The sequence below is a fragment of the Thunnus thynnus genome, chromosome 14, assembly GCF_963924715.1.
Source record: "Thunnus thynnus chromosome 14, fThuThy2.1, whole genome shotgun sequence".
Taxonomy (NCBI): Eukaryota; Metazoa; Chordata; class Actinopteri; order Scombriformes; family Scombridae; genus Thunnus; species Thunnus thynnus.
The window spans coordinates 13751343-13772812 of NC_089530.1; the positions used below are offsets into that span (position 1 = coordinate 13751343).

General features: G+C 38.7%; 2 protein-coding genes across 5 annotated transcripts; one reads left to right on the plus strand and one right to left on the minus strand.

The window, feature by feature from the left end:
- Positions 1–1771: 1771 nt before the first annotated feature.
- erlin1 (ER lipid raft associated 1) lies at positions 1772–10317 on the plus strand. Of its 3 annotated transcripts, none has more exons than XM_067609986.1 (12): positions 1772–1872; positions 3633–3761; positions 4178–4259; positions 5567–5613; positions 5706–5767; positions 5865–5990; positions 6130–6203; positions 6751–6809; positions 6966–7057; positions 7234–7323; positions 7410–7489; positions 7587–10317. In XM_067609986.1, exons 2-12 carry the CDS (start codon positions 3637–3639, stop codon positions 7776–7778), a joined length of 1029 nt encoding a protein of 342 aa, XP_067466087.1. In that variant the 5' UTR covers positions 1772–1872; positions 3633–3636; the 3' UTR covers positions 7779–10317. The 3 variants fall into 3 exon arrangements, with proteins under 3 accessions (XP_067466087.1, XP_067466088.1, XP_067466089.1); XM_067609987.1 differs by having other exon boundaries at positions 1815–1938; XM_067609988.1 differs by lacking the exon at positions 1772–1872 and adding an exon at positions 2062–2084.
- A 7163-nt stretch (positions 10318–17480) lies between these two features.
- spef1 (sperm flagellar 1) lies at positions 17481–21441 on the minus strand. Of its 2 annotated transcripts, none has more exons than XM_067609989.1 (7): positions 21230–21441; positions 20899–21010; positions 20227–20374; positions 20049–20094; positions 18899–18983; positions 18696–18801; positions 17481–18195 (listed from the first exon to the last, which is right to left on the minus strand). In XM_067609989.1, exons 1-7 carry the CDS (start codon positions 21336–21338, stop codon positions 18082–18084), a joined length of 720 nt encoding a protein of 239 aa, XP_067466090.1. In that variant the 5' UTR covers positions 21339–21441; the 3' UTR covers positions 17481–18081. The 2 variants fall into 2 exon arrangements, with proteins under 2 accessions (XP_067466090.1, XP_067466091.1); XM_067609990.1 differs by having other exon boundaries at positions 20899–20972; positions 21230–21321.
- Positions 21442–21470: the final 29 nt, after the last annotated feature.

Genomic DNA, 21470 nt, shown 5'->3' on the forward strand with positions numbered 1-21470 from the left:
TTTCATCAAGTGTATAAGCTAAAGCATTGCTGTTATTAATTTTCAACATAAGGTACAAATGGCTAAAAAGCTTCCATTACTGTAGACATGAGTTGAACTGTCAATGAGGACGCTGCCGGGGACTGTGTGTACATCTGTGTCTTTTGAAACGGTGCACAAAACATTGTTTTTTTCTTTCTGAGACTCAACTTCACAGCGAGCTACAGCGGAAGACGAGCACGCGCACTGATTGGTTGATTCTGGCCAATAGAAATGTGGCTCATCAACATATTGCCGCTAAACATCATGGGAAAACTACAAACTGGTCAATTTCGCTGCATGGTCTTCCGCTGTGTCAAAAAAACATCACCTTCTTGTACACTTTACAAACATGCCAGCGGACTGTTGACATAACGGCGATCCGTTCCCGGTCAAACACCGTGACAGTGAACGGTTGTTATATTACGCGCTATATAACCGCCGCGCCTCTCTTAGATATGCCGGATGTGAGGGCGATCTGGCTGCGACATCTGTCACCCCATTGATCGCTAGGGTTGATTCGGCTGATCTGGCTGGCTAGGCGGGTGTCCCCTTCCTCCCTCACCGCTCCATGTGTGTCCCTCCCGAAGCTCCGCGCTCGGTGGAAGAGGACGAGGTCCCCCCGGCGGACGACCATCCATCGGTATACCAGTAGCTGCGCTCCCCTGCTAGAACCTCCAAACAAGCTCAAGGCCCATTTGTAGGAGAAACGTAGGGAAGTCAAGCTCCAAGCTTCAGACACATCCAAATGCGGCGCTGCACGTGGCAGTCTGCCTTCCTTTTTTCATTTAAACCAGCTCTATTTTTATATTCATTCATTATAAGACCTCATAGAAGAAGATAGCCAACAATGAGGTAAAAAACAAGTAAACGTAGTAATACCACAGTGTAGAAACACTCTTACAAATAAAAGTTCAAAATTTTAAGTAAAAGTTAGCATCAAATTATACTTAAACTACCAAAAGTACCTGTTATTCAAAAGGGCGTATTTCATAATGATAAATATTATATTACTAGATTGTAATTGTTGATGCATTCATATGTAAGCATTATACTTTTTAACTACTTTATATGTTGTATATTGTATATTATTATTATCATTACAACTGTTTAAATTATTTATATTATTATTTATCTATTTAAATTTCTTTTGTTTGTTTATTTGTTTTAGCCCACTCACCTACCCCTGTACATATTCTGATTTAATTCAAGTACATTTGTGTATATGTGTGTTTGTGTGTACAAGCATGAGTGTGTACATCATTTTGTATTACATTATTCGTGTGGATGTATGTGTTGTATATGTGTGTGTGTGTTGCGGTATTTGTTTGGGGAAATTAGACTGGTTCTTTTGGTTATGACATGTCAATACCCATAGTGTGTTTAGACTGGCAGCCAGCCAGTCTAAACACACTTTTGTTTGTTTGTTTGTTTACAGTTTATGTTGTATATTATTTGTCTCAACTAAAAGCAAGACCATTTAACTTTTTTTGTGGAAAAACCATATCAGACACAAGTTCTTATTCAAAGTAGAGTATTTTATACACATCTTAAAACAGGTCTAGAGGGGACCTTTAATAATTTCAATTTTCGTGCAGTATGTTTGGTGGTCCCATTCACCAGAGTCAGGGATTTGAACTAGATTTTAGTCCGCAGAAAGACCTACTAATACCTAACTACACACGGTATGCCATAGCAAATGAAATGTTTCCGAGGGCCCCTGAAGGTAGCACAACGTTACCAAGTACACTGTGCTGCCTTCAGGGGCTGTCTGAACCTGTGGGAGGCGGGGTGAGGTGAGGGGGAGGGGTCGTTGAACGAGAAGAACAGGAGGGGAGACTGCTCGATATAGTGGTAATTTTCTCTATCTTTCACCAGCCCTTTATCCTAACGCTTGAATATTGATTATCCCGTTTACAGGTGAGTCAACGTCGTTTGCTTGACGCCGGCTAATATTAGCACTGAGCTAAAACAAACTGACTTCCGAGCCCACCCGATATAATGGGAGCTAGCTTGCTATGAGCTAACCCCGGCTAGCTGCGTTACCAAGCAAACGCACCCAAATGGTCTGTCAGCATTTTGCATTAGTTGAATTGAATAAGTTCAGACATTCAGTGTGATGTTAGTTAATATTGAAGGGGACGTATTTGTGGTGCAAACATGTGTCTTCATGTGTTGACAGGAATGTAACGTTACTCGTTAAGTTGTGTCTCTACAAGTCATTCAGTGAGCTAACGCTTGTTAGCGTTAGCTGCTCAGTTTGGGCTACTTTTGGAGGAATTTCTAATCTAAACAGTTAACTGTAACGCAGTAATCGATGTCATTTTCACCAGTTACAGCAGCCATAAAGGGTTATAACAACGTTCGACCTGTCGGGACGTGAAACTCGCTGTAAATGTTCAGTAAACTACTTTGAATGACTGTTTGTTACGTTCAGTTAACGATTTTGACTTGTGTGCATCTGTATTCAAACTGGAAATAATCTGATCATGGATGGGATGCAAGCTGACAGTTTGTGGTGAAGGTGACCGACACCTAAAGTTGTTTTGTTTATACTTCAACTTAAGCTTTTTCAGTAAGAAAAAGCAACGAACTCATAGATAGATAGATAGATAGATAGATACTTTATTAATCCCAAAGCGATGTTACAGCAGCCAACAGTGAGGTAAAAAATGCCAAAGAAACAAATGCAATTAAAGACTAAATTATATACATTGACTAAACTAAATGTATAAATAATAAATAGACCAGACAGAATAGCACAGTCAGGTGGATATTGCTACGGTAGTAAGGTGCATCATTGTCCATGCATGTCAGAATTGCCTGTACTAAGTATTGATACCTGATTAATCTACACAATATACTGTATATTGATACCTGAATAATCTGCACAGAGTGTATGCATATGATAACAGTAGCATATACAGACAGTGCCCAAAGATGATCACAGTATGAATCGGAAATACAACAGATGTGATGGACAATGTAATAAATAATAAAATAAAAATCCAGGTGAGCAGTCTGTCTTCACTGTCAGAAGAGGAGTCTCCTCTCCCGACACAGAGGAGAGTCATCGTACAGACTGATGGCAGTTGGCAGTTATGACATCCTGAGGCATTCTTTGTAACTACCCAACAGGCTGTGCAATGTACTCTGCATAATGTTTTGACAGTATACTGTCTTACAGTATACTCTGTCAAACAGTGCTCAGTGCAATAAATGATACTAAAATACTTTTTCTGCCTCATCTATAGCTTGTTGGATTATTGAGAGGTGATTATAATATCTTGTCCCCTTTATTTACATCAGTGAGGATAGACTGAATATCAGAAACACCTCTCAGTATTACACTATACAAGTCAACAGCGCCACAAACGTATACTTTCAAAATGATCATGTTAAAAGGCCAGCACCAAACTGGACATTATAACCTTCACAAATGTAAGATTTATTGCAGGGCTGTTGTTGTATTAGACTGCATTAGTTTTGGTTAAGTCATGCATGTATTTGCTGCTAATTGTTCTAATGGTTTGACCATAGGCTTAACCATTCCATGTGGTTTACATACATTAATAAACATGTAAGCATGTCTATGCTCCTTTCTCTACCTACAGGTGAATGCTTGCAAGGATGACGATGCCGCATGTAGGGGCAGTATTTGCAACAATAGCAGGACTGATGGCAATCCTGTTACACTCCTCCATTCACAAGATAGAGGAAGGACACCTTGCTGTGTACTACAGGTATTGTAACACTGACCTTGCGTTCTTTTTTGCAAGAAGTTCATTTCCTGGTAATAATAAATATTATCTAAGATACATGATCTTTAAAGTCTTCATGTTTGTACTTATCTGTGCTTAACTGATTCATGTGGGGAAGTAAGTTTTGGCTGTCGTTCAGTTTTGGGGAAATGAAATTGAGTAAACGTGCACAACTAGCATATTTAGTATGGCATGTAACCAAGATATGAGACCTTAACTGTTGATAATGTTGACAAGATGGACAAAATAACACCCTTTAATATAATGCAACCTTATTCTATGATAACATAAAAACACCCAAATAAATACCTTTCTGTCCTTTTCTTTTGTCCACCCTCCTTAAACATAATCAAGTGTTGAGAACCCAAACCTAATCATTTGTTTGTATCTGTTTTCAGGGGTGGGGCTTTGCTGACAATTCCCAACGGCCCTGGATATCATATTATGCTGCCTTTTATTACCACCTACAGATCAGTGCAGGTAAACTCACCTTTCAACCTTGAAGCTTGGACTTAAAGTGGAGGCATGAGGAATATAAGACTCAGCTGCAAGACACTGCACATGAAAACCAGAGTGTCATCTTCTATAAATAAATCTGCTACAGTATGCAAACGGTTGTCATTCAACCGTGGCTTTAGTGCCTTTATTTTACATTTCAGAGAAATAGGTTATGCACTATTAGTTGTGCTTCGAAATATGTTTAAAACATCCTTTCAATTTGCATTAAACATATACAGTTTCGTCTTTCACGATATAGGTATACATTTCTACTTGGTTTTAGGAAGGTATGAATAACTAATAAGTAGGGTGTGCAAAACTAAGTAAACCCCTTAATGTTATCAGGGTGTATTGGTTGTCATTAAGGATTTGTAATCAGCCTTTCATGTTTCATGAGCCTATCATATTCAGGTTGTAGCCGTTGTAGAAACTTAATTAACATTCAGAAGTGCAGAAATGCTGCTATACCTCTTTGAATTTGAACCCAAAAATCATTCAAATTCATTTGAAATGAAACCATTTTTAAAAACCTGTAATAGCTGCAACATGAATATGAAATCAACCGTTCACATTACAATATAACAAAACAATTTCATCTCATGGAAATTGAAATGAAAGGGGTTTGTTCAGTTTTTATACATTTATATTTTGTCATTTGGTAGATGCTTTTATCCAATGTGACTTACAAGCGAGGCAAGAGAGTCAAGTGTTAGAGGACAGTGACTCAGTAAGAGCCGTGGTACAAATTCTCAAGTAGCTGACCAGGTACAAGTGCAGTGAGAAAGATTGCTAGACAGAAAGTTTTTTTTTTTTTTTTTAATAGATCTGAGTAAGAAACAACTGGAAGACAAGTGAATAGAAAAGTAGACAAGAGCTTAAGAAATATCATAAACAACAAAGTAGTGCAGCAAGTCGAGGTGTTCAAAGAAGAGCTGAGTTTTCAGGCTTTTCTTGAACGCATCAAGGGAGTCAGCAGTCATAGAGATGGTTCAGTTGTCATCACTTGAAATAAGTTAAGATTCAATTTATTTTGTCAAACTAATATTTATAAAGTCAAGAAGGAACGGAATTTGTGTTGTATGTATTATAGAGAGAGGTTAGTTGTAAACAAACGTGCACAGCTGTATCTCGGGTTTTGTTGCATATATTCATAAACAGGAAGGTTGAAAAACAACTTGTAGAAATGATGGTCACATGTTGAATCCAGACACATGTTAATTAGTGTACCCATGTAGTAGGAGAACTATCGTGATCAGTATCAGATGATGTTTTGAATCTCTGTGTTTCAGACTACTCTCCAAACTGATGAGATCAAGAATGTGCCTTGTGGAACAAGGTAAAGAAACATGGAGTTATGTAGCTGCTGAGATATTAATCCATTTATAAAAAAAATACATTATGTATTCAAAAATGTTCTTTCCTTCACAGTGGTGGTGTGATGATCTATTTTGACAGAATAGAGGTTGTCAACATGCTGGTCCCCTCAGCAGGTAGAAAATGTTCTAACATAATTGCAAAAGTTGCTTATTTTGTTGTCTCATCAGCATTACGAGAGTCTAACTGTTTCTTTCGTTTATTTATTTGTAGTTGTGGATATCGTGAGGAACTACACTGCTGATTATGACAAAACTCTAATTTTCAACAAGATTCACCACGAACTGAACCAGTTCTGCAGTGTGCACACACTACAGGAGGTCTACATCGAGTTGTTTGGTTAGTACGCATCTTTAATGAGACGGAAAGTTTGAACTCAACACTCGGAAAACATATGCTATGTATTCAGTCCTGAAATAACCTGAAAGTGTGCCACACATGTTGTGTATTCAAACAGCTTGTGGTTTTTGTTTTGCAGACATCATAGATGAGAACCTGAAGACTGCCCTGCAGAAAGACCTTAATTCTATGGCCCCGGGACTCACAATACAGGTAGCTATTTATACACATACACACACATAACTTGAGCAGTAGACTAAAATAGTAATTAGGTGACTCATTGAAGAATCTGGCCACAATATACTGGATATAAAATAAAATTTGGTTAGTTTGCAAACCAATTTAGTCACTGCTATTTAAAAACTGTTTGTTAAATGACTCCTGCTCCTGTACTGCTGTGGTGAGATACAGTACATTTGGTTAAAATGGAAACATGAAACAAAGGAACATGTGAAAAAACTCAACCCGTCACATGGCATCATCACATATTTATTGGCATATACGTTGGCCGATAAGTACTCAACAAAGTGAAGTACGGAAAGGCTAAAAATATGTTTGAGGTCATTTAGAAACAGCGCTTACCCACATATCTTGGTCACGATAACTGACAAAAAACTCTTTCATCAACCTAAAACCATAACTATCCTCACTATCAATCAGTCATTCACTCTGTGAAATCTGTTGGCAGTTTAATTGTGAGCAAAGGGTCATTTTCTTTCTCTCTGTTTTCTCTCTGCTCTATTTAAACATCCCGATTAAGGCAGTCCGTGTTACCAAGCCAAAGATCCCCGAGTCTATAAGGAGGAACTTTGAACTCATGTGAGTTTGCAAATCTGCACTTACCAGCACAGTCTTAGTGTAGATTTCACATTCTTGCATGTGACCCACCCACTCAGTTCAAGTAAGACCACAGCGGAAAGGAAACTATTTGTGAGAACTTTTATTGTTTTCTTATGTGTGTGTGTATATGTGCAGGGAAGCAGAGAAGACTCGTCTGTTAATCACGGCTCAGACTCAGAAGGTGGTGGAAAAGGAAGCAGAGACTGAGAGGAAGAAGGCCATTATTGGTAAATGCGTCAGCTTTTTACTGTAATTCAGCCAGCTAGCCAGTTATAATTTACATGACCGCAATTACAATTTTGTCAGTTTCCCCTCTTCAGTCATTCATGTATAACTACTATCTATGATTCGCTCGCAACTTCCTTCCTTCAGCTGTTGAAACTCATGTTTGTGTTTCCTGCAGAGGCTCAGAAAGTGGCCCAGGTAGCAGAGATCCAGTTCCAACAGAAAGTGATGGAGAAAGAGACGGAGAAGAAGATCTCTGAAATAGAGGGTTAGCCTCTCTACTTTATCATGGATGGATGTTTGTGTTTGCGTATGAGTGCGTCTGTCTCATTGGACACCATCTCTTTGTTTCAGATGCTGCCTTCCTGGCGAGGGAGAGGGCAAAGGCTGATGCAGAATTTTACACTGCTGCCAAGTCTGCCGAAGCAAACCGGGTAAAAGATGATGGTGACACAGTTTCAAACACAAACACATGACCAATTACAACATCTAATACCCACATATTCTTGTCTTTCTCCTTATTTGTTACAGTTGAAGTTAACCCCGGAGTACCTGCAGCTGATGAAGTACCAGGCCGTAGCAGCTAACAGTAAGATCTACTTCGGCCAGGACATCCCCACCATGTTCATGGAGGGAACAAACAGCCCTCCGAAGTCTGAGCGCTCCCCTCATAAGTCCAAAGCCGAACCAGACTTGATTAGAGAGAAGCAAGACGGGCAGTGACTCGGCCTCCGCGCAGGACAGGACAACCTGTTGAGGACTTGTCTTGTTTGTGAGGTAGAGAGCACTGAGCTTCAGATGAAGGGTGGGATAGCTTTGCAGCTGGTTTGGTGAACAACACACTTCAGTCTTAAATCTAAGCAGCAAAGAGAGAAAATGTAAGGATTTAAGGCAAAGGACAAGCGGAAGCGAGAGGTAGGAAGGACAAGATAAAAGGGAACGTTTTTTTTTTGTTTTTTTTTTTTTCACCTTCCACTCTTTTTGGAAAAAGACATTTTTTTAGGAATGAGAAAGATGCCATAGTTTAAAATCAAAAGCATATTAAATGCTTATGCCTGCAAGGCGACAGCAAGTAGTCGCCCTAATCTACATGTGCTTGCAATCAGTGCAGTGTTTATCTTTGCTTTTGGATCTGCATTAATTTCTGTTAGTTGTATGCAAGAGGAGTGATTCGTGCTGAAAATGATTTTGACTCTGATCATTAATTTCTGGTTTAGCCGAACTGGAATCCGACAGGTGACACTAATTATACGCAGAACGATTTGTACAAGTGCCATTTTTCTCTCACACTGAATCACTAGTCGGCTCTTCTCTTTGAACACAAGTCAGTGAGAGGATTGTTTAATCAAACGTTGCTGGTGTATGAACTTATTATTATTATTAAATGTGGTGATTGTAAGAGATTCATTCACTACATGGAGCCCACCTATATGAAATCATACAGGTATGAAAAGTGAGCTGTGAAATATTTTTCAGAATCACAGCTTTTTAGAAACAAATGGCCTGATTTAGTTAAACTTCCACCTGCATAAAGAGAGATACAGTATGTTTCTATAGGCACTCGAGTCTTGAGGTTGAATGGTTGTCTCAGTTTCTATATTTAATATACACTTGTGTCAGATTGGTAGTAATGTGGTTTATTTTCTGTTAGACTGGTGATAGTTTGGTGTTAATTAGTTGTGGGTGAAAGGGCAGCCACTACGGACAGACATGAGATGCTGCACCAACACTTGCTGTGGCGTTAACTGTGAAACCACCTGAGAGGAAAGAAAAAAACGTTCTGGTGCTGCTAAAAGAAAATCTGCCTTTCTAACTTTAAATTCAAGTCGACTTAGTAAAATGGGAAGAGTAACGATAAAACAGCTCAGTATCAGTGGGGCTTTCCACTGGAGGAAGTTGTGATTCGTACTCCTCATCAAGAAGTCATCCATCTTGTTTTGATTATCAGGGCCGTGCATGAGGAAATTTATAGTGGCTTGATTGAGATGATTAGTAGTGCCTGTAACTATCTGCCAACTCTTTTGTTTTAGAGCTTATTGAGACGTGGTTAAATGTTAATTCTCAGGAAATTGATTTTTTTTATTTTGTGTAATCATTCCCCATGTTCACACTGGCCATTAAGAGATCCCCAGGACAGCTGCTCGTTGTTAGACAGAGCTTATTGTGCAAGCAAATGTTTGAACTTTGGCATATATTCTGTATATTGAAGTCTATTAATTGAATCTGGTAATACTCAAGTAGATAAAGTGAAGTCGTGAAACAAGAAAGGAACTATTTGATTTGAGGATATGCAAAGTTAATTCAAAAAATTAAAGTCTGCTGATGCAAAAAATTGAAAAACACATTCAACTAAGGTGACATTTTTATTGCTACATCACCATTTTATTGCACCATTTATTTACAGTAGATGTCTGACATTGAAGATTACGCGGACAGGCTCTCACAAAGGAAATAATACAAACAAAAGCTCTGTTCTACTGTAAATGTTTACATTTTCTGCACTTCAAGAATTGAAGGACTGTGAAGTATTTCAGTCTTTGCTAAACAAGATCACTTGAAGGATTTAGATTTCAACACACAACTCCTAATAAAAATAGTATCTCACACTTCATGAGTTTGTTTAACTTCCAATCGGTTTTGTGTGACGACATGAGTTCCAGTAGTGCACAAAAACAAGCTTTCTTCCTTTTTTTATTTTAAAGATGAATGTCGTTAATGCTCGAGCTAAAACAACATGCAAGTTGGTGCTAGTTTTATTGTGTGTGAAGCTTTTTTGATTTTGTTTAGCTTTGTTTTTCAAAAACAAGGAAATACTTCCAATATTCAGATTCAAGCCTTAAATAACGAAGGGATACCCGAGGTTTAAAGTGATTCTTATTAACTACACGGCTCCATGTGAACTTGGCATGTGATATGTCTGAAGAGCGTGCACAGAAACACTGCACAGCCTCACAATAGACTCCAGGTGAGAAAGACACAACTAGCAGCGGACACTACTCGTGTTTGGAAGGCGTCCTGATGTTTACTTGACCTCTGAATGGCAGTTTAAAGGCTGCACTCTTCATTTACTTTGGTGATGGGTTCAAATAAAGATGCAAAAGAAGTGTATGAATCACTCATGAAAATCTTTTTTTTGTCAATATTTTGTACAATCTGTGAAATTTAAACATTGTCTTCTTGTTTTAAAAGGTTTATATGCAAAATGTTTTCAAGTTTTGACAATGTTCTTATGTAAAATAAAACCTATTTTGGTACCTCTCTTCTACTGTGTTGATTTGTGTGTGAACATTGTTTGGTTCAGTGGTTTCCATCCTGTTCTCTCTGATGTCCCCCAACAGCCTTCAACAGTATTTATTATGTCTCTTGTATGTTATTTAACACCATTATTTAAATAAAAGTGTATGTTATGGTTATTTTAAATACAAGACTGATGTTCAAGTTTACATTTGTGCTACCATTTGGAGTGGCAGAGGCTGGATGGATTTAAAACATATTCCATCACTCAGCTTTCTATTTAGCTTTCTCTCCTTGCACAGTAACTAGTGTTCGCAAACTTAATCACAGTTCGTAAAATGTCACAATTGACTCAGGTTGGTGGGAGATGTCCCGTGCACTCAACTTATCAGCTGATGGTTTAGTAACAGGGACTAACACTAAACTTGTAATGCTCTTTGTGTATTTATTTTCTTCATAAACAAATATATGGATAAATGTACAGCTTTGGAAAAAGTTAAGAGGCCACTCCAAAATGTCCTTAAATCAGTATGTTTACATGTATGTCAGCCATTTCACTCCAGTGTCTGTTGAATGCCAGCACAAGCACACCAATCATTCTACTCAATGAGGTAGTCATTATTTAATTGATTATTCTTGACTATTCTAACAAGGAAAAGTATAAAAACCACTGCTGTGGTCATCACTATCTTGCAATAGGACCAGCTGGATGGCTAAAACAGTGCTGGTAGTACCTCAAAAGTAACTGGAATCAAAAAATAATTATTGACCACGCCAAAAAGGTTGAAAAGAAAAGTTTTGAGTGAGGGAAAGAAAGGTTCAGTTATGGCTTTACTGGCAGAGGGAGGCAGTGAGCTTCGGGTTACTTCCATCCTTAAAGTTTCAAGCAGCAGACACTGGGAACAACAAAGCTACAGACCGGCAGAGGGTGAAAATGACTCACCACTGACTGGGATGACCACCAACTCCTTCAACTGTCACTCAACAGCTGTAGGATGACATCAATTGACCCAGAAAAAGAATGGTAAACAGCAGCTGGGGTGAAGTGCTGGGCGAGGACGGTTTGAAACAGGCTCCTAGTGGCAGAGCTTAAGTCATACAAAGCTAGAAAAAAGCCCTTCATCAATGAGAAGCAAAGAAGAGCCAGCTGAGGTTTGCAAAAGACCATAAGGAATAGACCGTAGAGGTTTGGAGTAAGGTAATCTTCTCTGAGTTTTTCCCAACACCTAGTCCTCTAATGGTTACACAGACCTGGAGAGGCTTACAAGCCACAGTGTCAGTGAAGAAAACTTGCTTCCTTTTGCTCTGACAATGTTCCCCAACTCTGACGACTGATGCTCCATGCCACACAGCCAGGTCAATCAAGGTGTGGATGGGGGACCACCAGATCAAAACCCTGTCATGGCCAGCCCAATCTCCAGACCTAAACCCCATTGAAAACCTCTGCAATGTGATCAAGAGAAAGATGGATGGTCACAGGCCATCAAACAAAGCAGAGCTGCTTGAATATTTGCACCAGGAGTGGCATAAAGTCACCCAGCATGCCAGGACGCATGAAAGCTGTGATTAAAAAAAAGGGTTATTTCACCAAATATTGATTCATGAACTCTCCTTGAGTTAAAACATTAGTATTTGGTTTTTTAAAAGTGAATATGAACTTGTTTTCTTTGCCTTAATCGAGGTCTGAAAACACTGCATCTTTTTTTCTTATTTTGACAATTTTGGAGCAATGTTGTCAGTAGTTTATAGAATAAAACAAAAATTAGATCAAACACATGCCTATAAATAGTAAAACCTGAGAAACTGATAACTGTACAATGGTATCCTCATTTTTTTCCAGAGCTGTATATATGTTAATTAGCTGTGCTTTTAAATAATCTTTCCTCTTGGCAGCTGCCAGTAGTACAAAATAACTAAAAACATTTACTCAAGTGCTATACTTAAGTACATTTGAGGCACTTTACTTGAGTATTTCCATGTTATGCCACACAAACTTATACTCCACTACATTTCAGAGGCAAATATTGTACTTTTTTACCCACTATGTCTGACAGCTGTAGTTATAATTTGAATTTTAGGTTTTATCCATACAAAACATGAGCTCAAATATTCAATTCATTTTCAAAGACTGAACTACCTGAGTATTTAAAACTAGCTCAGCATCAACCAAAATATGCTACTTATATGTCAGTGAATCAGTATTAACAATCTAATAATTTACTAATAATACTTCTGCACTTTTACTACTTATTCATCACTTTTACTTGTAAGCAAAGTTAAGTAATGTTATATTGTTGGATTGGTAATTTCACTTATCTAAAGACTCTGAATACTTCTTTCAACACTGGCAGCTGCAGAAGTACCAACTGGGGCACAAGTGGCCCTGGTTGGGAAACATTAGTGTAGTACACATAGATACCAATAGGAGGAGAACTAACACCATGTTACACAAATGCTCTGGTTTTATCACAAACGGCAGCAAGAACTTAAAAAGACAAACAATGGACCAAGATCAGCTTAAGAGCATGAAGTATAAGAATACAGATGAAAATACTGTTGAAAAGTGGGAATTCATATGACATGCATGTGAGGAAATGTTGGATAGTCACTCATTTTCATGACTGGGTGGCTGTGACAACGTGAGGATGACTCAGTGAACCTATACACGTTCTATCACACAGTCCCTGTTGTTCGAATCTGCATTATGTGTTGTAAACATTACAAAAACAGACGTCTGGGGAGTTTGAATGTTGTATGGTATTCCCAAGAGACTCCTTAAACCTCAAGTCCTGCCCTCAGCAATGCCAGTCAGCTGCACACAAAGGCTTTCCAGGAAATATTCAGAGTGTGTGCGTGTGACCACTGCCTGAATGAGCAGAGGGTGTTTAGTTTAAGTCTGACCCCAGTTTTTCCTGATGTCAGGATTTGTGAGAAATATGATCACAAAGCATGTTTATGAGTGTAAATAAACTTCACTCAGCCTCATCATGTTTTCTTAACTGAGGAGGATTTTTTTGTTTTATGCTCATTTAAATGGGTGGTCTGATGTGGTGTCAGGAGGGCAGAGTCAGCGAGTTTAAAGCCCTCCCTCTCAGGAAGTGAGGTGAAGGTCAGGTTTGCTGTTTCCTGGATGAGCCAGCACTCCTCTTTCCTTCCTGTGAGTTTCTATCATCTGATCCTGCATGATCCCTCTATCCTGCACTGCCTAGGTCGGCGTACCTCTTTAGAGACTGAAGGGTGTGGTCACTCATGTCTGAGTGTAGCGGAGTAAATCTAGTCCCCAAACAACAGTATGGTGATGAATATGATTCATCAGCAGTCATCAATAGCTGCTCTGTTTAGCAGTTTTGCTTCACATTCCTCTCCTGTGTGTTGGTGCAACACACACATTCATACAAAGAGAATTATCTTTGCTATTTATCAGCACTTCACGCTGTTTCTCCTCTATATAATCCTCTATTGTAGGTGTTGATCCTCAGGAATGAGTTTCTGGTCCTTACCGTACAGCTCTTCCATTATTCTACATTATTCCAGCTCTCATTCTGTGTTGCACCCTCAACATTATTGTACTCTGTCAGCAACGTCTTTAATGTTGGCTTTAAATTTCATTCAGGACCTTGGAAGCAACAGTTGACAAAATAATCTCAACACAATCTGTTAATAGTATTATTTATACTAATATACTGTCACATCATGGACGAGAAGTGCTCAAAATGATCAGAAAAATCAACATCTGTAATTGCACGACAACTGGAAAAACTCCATCTGCTGAAGAGCATATAATATGATCAAAAGCTCCAGAGCAGCTACTAAATGGACCTTGTGGTGACTATTTTGTCAACTATTTTAGTACTAATTTATAGAGCAAATTGGCCTCATCATTAAAGATTATAGTAAGCTACCAACATCATGTTTGCTGCACTACCGTATTGTATGGTTTTGTACTTAATATACAAATACTGCAAACTAAGGTTTGACTTTGACTAATATTTTTGTCGATAGCTGATGTTTTGTACTGGTTTCTCCTAAAAATATTTTCTTTTTCATGTTTGTCCTTCCTTATTCTATTTGGGACCTTGATGTTACATGAGATCAAGGATGTTTAAAGGGTCAGTTAGTTATAAATATATGTTATGTTTTGTCTTGAAGTGTCCTGAGTGAGATGGAAGTTCCTTTAAAGAAAGAAAAAAGAGACTGTAGAAAAAGTTTTTTTATGTAGTAAACATTCTTTCAATAAAATATATAAGGTAATTAATTAATTAAATTATTTTTTTTATACAAAATAGATGATAAAGCAGATATTTATAATAAGCAGATGTGCTGTTTCCCTCAGAACTTCACTCTCATCAGGGTAGGAAGGTCTTCTAAATGGAAACAAACTCAAACCAGTGAGGTTAGATGGTGGTTTTGCGGCAGCTGTGGGCAGGTGATTCATCGCACATACTCAGTGGTATATAATACGTTGCTATATTTAATTTAATTATAAACAGAAATGTATGATGAAATTAACTAAATGTGGAAACAAACTGCTGGTGTTACAGACTTTTTTATGTTTTTATGTAGCTGTAAACTCTGCCTGGACAATGTCTGCATTTTAGTAAACTGGTGAATCAGTCTAACCCACATTTACACTGTATACTTTGTGATACCGGTATTACAGTGTTATTTATTGCTAAATGTATTTTTTTTTTATTTTACTTTTATTTAATCTTTATTTAGTCAGGCAGTCTTATTGAGATTAAGATCTCTTTTTCAAGAGAGACCTGAGGACAAGAAACATACATAAGACAAAAACACAATCAGCAAACAGAAACAACAAAACTACACAATCAACAATGAATTAATAAAAACAGTTACAAGAATTGTAAAAAACCAACAGATATTAAAGCTTTAAAATCTCCACGAGGAATGAAAGACTCAAGTTTGAGGGCAGTTCATTCCTGAAACCAGTTCTGCCAACATTAGTGTGAACATGAGGGATATCTAAGGTTAAGTAGTTACTGGATTGTGTACTGTAGTTACTAGATTCAAATGAGAGAAACGATGTGAGGTAGGTTAGAAGCTGCAACATTAGAGATGAGTAACATGATATGGTTATTTCCTTTTGACTGTAAGGAAGTCCAACCAACCTTGTGACACAGAGAACAATGATGAGTACGAAATTTGTCACTTGTGATAAAGTGTAATGCACTACGATACACAAGGTTTAACTGCTGAAGTGTAGATAGGGCAGTATGACAATACAGAATATCTCTATAGTCAAGGACAGACATGAAGGTTGACTGCACAATAGTTTTATGGTTGGAAGAAGACAGACAACCTTTGATTCTATACAAGAAGCCTACTTTGTTTTTTAATGTCTGAGTCAAATGTTGAATATGAATCTTGAATTATAGTCAAGCCAATACAAAGTATTTGTATGACTCAGCAAGAGTAATATGGGTGCCATTTTAAGTTTTAATGGCAGGATAGTCAGAGTCAAAGGTGGAGGTGGAAAATACCTGTAATTATTAATAATAATAGTCTGTGATTAAGGAGTGGTAATTTGAAAGCATCAAAGGCAGACTGAAACTGAGTCATAGCCCGGGATGGGGTGGAACCTGGGGCATATAAAATTGTATCATGTGCAAAAAAAAAAAAAGGACATTGAAGTATTAATTAGGAAGAATTATGTTATTTATGTATAATGTAAACAGCAGTGGACCAATGACAGACCCCTGTGGCACCCCATTCCTGATGGTAAGAGGTGGATTGTTTTTTTTATCTAGGCAGGAGACAATGTTATTAATGACTGAAACTGCAGCTGTTATTGTGCTGTTACCTGGTAGAAAACCAGACTGCTGAGGGTGTAGTAAATTTAGTGAATCAGCAAAGGCGTGTAGTTGTAAATTGACCAATAATCCAAGGATCTTTGCTAAGAGGGGAAATTTAGATATTGGACAGCAGTTGTTGAAATCTAAGACGTCACTACTTTTGTGTAAGGGTACTACAAAGGTACTTTTCCACAAAACTGGAATCATACCTGTTAAAAAGGTTTAGTTAAAAATATGTGCTAAATGTGAACAGATTAAGGGGGCACTTAAATGAAGAAGATATGGGTCAAGATTATCTGCACCAGTGTGCTTTTAACCTAAGCAGAGTTTTGTGAGCACCTGCACTGCTTACCAAGCTAAAAGGTAAGCAGTGCAGACAAAATTGATTTCATTGTATTGCTTCAAGCGTAACAATGCTGGTGATTGATCAGGTGATATGAAGGTAATTACCACAATAGAGCTCAGTCACAGCAGCAGGCAGCTGGAGAAGATCAGCTGCTCCTAAACATCTCAGCAGGTCGCCATTCTCCTGTTATTTTACAGATCAAAGACAACACAGGGACTGACAGAGACGCAGCACTTGGTCTTATCTGATGTAATTTGACAACATGGAGCAACTCACCCAAGCCTGTCCCAGATAGCATACCAGGCAATGGTGCGGCACTGCTGGCCTTCTTCTGGCCTGGACAAAATGGATATGAGCCTGAAATGGCCCACATGTAAAATAGCAAATATGGCCCAAATATCCCCAATCAAATGTGGGCCTTTTCTGATAAAGATGCGGTGCTCTTGGGAATGTGTATTCTGGACGTTGGCCAGTTCTGGTTTATCTGGTTTTCCTTGGTTGACATATGGCATTGCTATGGCTTGCTTGTGGCCCAGATCTGGGAAACAGCAGCGGACCGCCCAAGTGCCATCATTCCATGCAGTATGTAGGCCAGATGACAGTGCTGAAAGTGTTGGGTGCGGGCCAGATCTGGGCTACAGCAGTTTTGCTATCTGGGATGTCACTTGCACAATCAGATACTTTGTGTAAACTTTACATGTTTACAATAGAACGAATGTAGGCTGTGGCTGTTGTGTCAGCAGTGCTTTACTATATTTGGTCATCTGTCAGCTTCAGTATGCATCTATTCTGTGAAAATTAAAGTAATTCATAACCGCATTATTACCACGCACTGCTAACTGATGATGACGCCCTAAACAGGAAAAAGAGTTTCATAGAAAATGAATGATGTTTTTCAGACTTGGAAGGAAGTGTCGGTTGCAGAATATAAATTTAACACTGCATATCATCTAGTTTGCAGCAGCAAGCTTCCCATCTGCGCTCTGTTTATTTGCTGCACTCTGCTCATATTCAAAAAGACAATTTGGAAAATTAAAGTGGTTACTTGATTTATTGAGCACTTTGGCGGTCAGAAGACAGAGGCTGTGTAAAGGCACAGAAGTCAAAGAAGACTACAGATACTGAAAACACTCTGCAAAACACATTTAAAACTCAAGGCAACTATTTATATTGTTAATCAAACAACTCCTCTTTCTCACAAAACAGGCTAAATATAATAAATCATTCACAATAGAATCAAGGACATAATATGCAATATCTTTAGGGATGCAAAAATATCTATTACATAAAAGGCAGTTATTGCATGGCCTCACACTCCAATCTCCACAAAATATATCACTAGTACCTACATTTCTTGATTTTGAATGGTGTAACTAATGTTAATAAAAATGAATTTACTAAACTCTGCTTTTGCATCACAAAAACACTACTTACTGAAAAACAGACAGTATTGAAACATAACATCTGTAAAGCTGACAATGCATTTCAACAGATATGATGCTTTTAGCTGGTAGGACAATAAAGAACTTATCGTGTGCCATGATGGACTGAAGTTTTCTAAATTATAGTTTATTGCAGTTGATGATAAGACTTATTCTCTGTGTTTGAGTCTGTGTTTGACATATTAATAGTGTCAGTGGGTTTGGCTTTTAGCTTTGTACGTCTCCAGATGCCGCGTCAGGTCTTCAATGCGCATATCTTTCAAATGAATCAGATGCTCTAACCTGTTGACTTTCATCTGGAGGATCTATACACACACACACACACACACACACACACACACACACACACACACACACACACACACACACAAAGGGGGATGCAAAGGGATGTGGTAAAAGGAGAGGATGTATTATTCTGAAACTGATGATTTCACACCCTGAAAAGAAAACGTTGCACGTAGGTGTCCGTATTGTGTCTCTTTCTTAACATGCAGATGTGGCCACAGACGAGAAAGGAAGGAAAAAAAGATTTATATCCGCTGAGCTGATACTGAGTCACTGACCACTGCTGAAACAGCTTGTGACGCATATGTATCACACACACACACACACCTAAATTTCTGTGTCACATACACACACATCTGCAAAATTACAGCTGGTGTCTGTATGACATAGCTGTTCCCCTACAGAGCATCAAAACGAGAAGAGAAATTTGTTTGCAGATGTTCTACCAGTCAGCAGCATGTGTTTCCTGGATTGAACTGTGTGTGTGTGTGTGTGTGTGTGTGTGTGTGTGTGTGTGTACCTCCACTGTCTCCTGCAAAGCCATCACAGCTTGCTCCTTTTCTTGCAGAATTAGTCGTAAAGTAGGGTCCATGTCTGAGTAAAACTGCACCGTTTGCAGCGGTTTTCTGTACAGCAGAAACCACAGAGACGTTATTGTCAACACTGCAACTGATTCATTTGATTCATGTTAAACTTTTTTGTGATTTTTGTTTTTGGTCATACCCATTTTTCAGTCTACTCTTTTCATCTTTTTTCATTTCTTCTCCTGCCATTTGAGCCAGATGTTTTGTTTCAGTCTGATGAATTTCTGAAGACAACAAAACAAAGCTATGAAATTTCCCCAACAAAAATATGAACCACTGCGACTGAAAAATCTGCTGTTGTTGGAAACCTTCAAGGACACAAATCTTGCAGGCAATGAGAAGAAGCAGAAAGAGGGAGGAAACGAGAGGTACGATTAGATTAGAAGATGGAGAAAGAGAGGCCTTGAGGTGTAGCAGTGCTGAGCTCAGGACACCGATCATGGCCATCTGGTGATGTTGTGAGCTGATATGAGGACCTCAGCTGTGTGTCTGATAGCGGATGGGGTGTAGATGGAGGAGGAAAAAGCTGTGGGAGGAGGCGCTGGTCTAAGGTCAGCTTAAAAGGACAGTTTCAGGGACAGATGAGGTGTGGGAAACGGAAGAGAGACATGTCACCCTTTCACTCCTTGAAGGTCTCTAATCATTACTGTAGGTATATTTGTGTCTGTGTGTGCTAACCGCTATCTCTGGGACAGATTAGCATTAAGTTGTTAGCAGGGCACAAATGCTGACAAGACAGGAAGAGAAAGGCAGGAGAACATAATTTCAGAGGCAGAATCAACCTTCACAGCCGTCACTCAACCACAAGAACCACGTCGGTGCCTCTTGAATATGCTGATTTTGTGTTTGTCAGCTGACCAGTAGATAGAGCATCATTAAAAAGTGTCTAAAATTACTCCCACTTCCCTCCCTGTGCTAAAAAAAGTTAAAATTTGGACTATGCAGTTTGGATCTGGGTCAGTGACTGATTGTGTCAGCAAATACCTTCCACAAATGATAATAACAGAAAGATATTCTGCACAAGGATGATATGTCAAAATACAGTCATCACATTTTTATCAATTCAGCAGTCCACATTGTGTAATTCTGTTGACGTCACAATTTCCCGGACTTAATCACAGTTGTTTAACTTCTTCATAAATGACTTGTAACTTCTTGTTTCTGTCCTGTGAGGTCAAATATGACGCCAGGCATCAGAGGATCATGTTTGCAAGACAATTATTACTAATGTGTGAAATAAAAAGTGTGTTAGGGTTTGTGTGAATATACTAACATAAAAGCTACTCCACCTGTATGATGTTTCTCCTGGTTCCTGGTGTCATAGTATTCCAAATCCTGATTCAAAAAGGGGGAAAAATGTTTGAAAAAGTGGTAATCTTTCATGGAACAATGCTTTGCTTACTTATACAGAGGAAAGGTTTGTGGAAGAAAGAGAGTAACGTATAGAGTCCAAACAAATATACACACCGGTATATTATCTGTGGTGTGCTCAAGTTTCTTTTCTATCTTCTCCCTGAGGGCGCTCAGCACAGGCTCTATCACTCCTGCAGTACTCAATGCAATCCTCTTCACTGTCTCCTCGGGCATGTGAAAGTTCAGCTTGGAAAACACCTTCCTGTCCACAAGAAAAAAAATAAAAAATAAAAACAAACACACACAGCTGTTTTTAGTTTACAAAACTAGCCACAACAGGAGCAGCAGATTGAAAGTGATTTCACTGATGATGTATGGTAATGATGAACATCACAGGGGCCAATATGTTTACTGTGACTTAAGACTCATAAAATCTGTGGCTGGCTTTTTGCCAGGGAGAGGATTGTTTGAGTGTGTTTGAAGTGGTTCTCATCGCCAGACACAGAGGCCCATCGTGGTGCTCAACAAAAGGTCAGCCTATATTCCCTCTCTGTGTCAGTGTTTAGATAAGATATTACTGAAAATTTAAACATTTGGTAATGACTGCCATATGGATTAAAGAGATATAAATCGGGGATGACAATTTTGGTTTATTTTAGTGCTTTTTCCAGCCATGGGGTTACATTTTTGTTGCTTTTTTGTTGCTTTTCATGCAATCATTTCATATCCTATTCACAGCACATGCAATTTAAGTAAGCAAATCAATAAAAATGGCAGGTGTCTTGCCTGTTGAGAAGGTTCCAGTTACTGAGCTTCTGCTGTGTGGAGTTTGCAGGGATGTAGTTGTGCAGGTCGACAAGCTTTGGGAAGAAATATTTTACAACCTCAGCAGCCATCACTGCAGAGGGTTCAGCAGAGAGTCAATCCACAAGCAAACAAACAAACAGATATTTGAGCTGCTAAACTGCGTTAAAACAACCAAAAACAAGATGATTGTAGCTGGATATACGTGACAAAGTTATAACACGGAGCTTAAGACTAGGTTGGGTCATATTTCTGCTGCTGCCTGCATATTTTATCCCCTCTGTGGACCGCTGGCCTAACCAAAGACATCTACCTCCATCGCTGAAGTCTCTTGTGATGTGTCTTTTGGGCCGGGACAGAGGTATTTTATCTATCCATGCGTACAAGTCCTGCAGTTCTTCTTCATTCAGTTCTCGATCCATTATTTACAAAGCGACATGTGTTTCTGGGCAGTTTGTAAAGATCCAAACTGTTTCACTGAGCTAGCTTGTTAGCTTCTCTCGACAACAGGTTGTTTAAGGCGTTGCTAGGCAACCGGCCATTAACTATGGCAA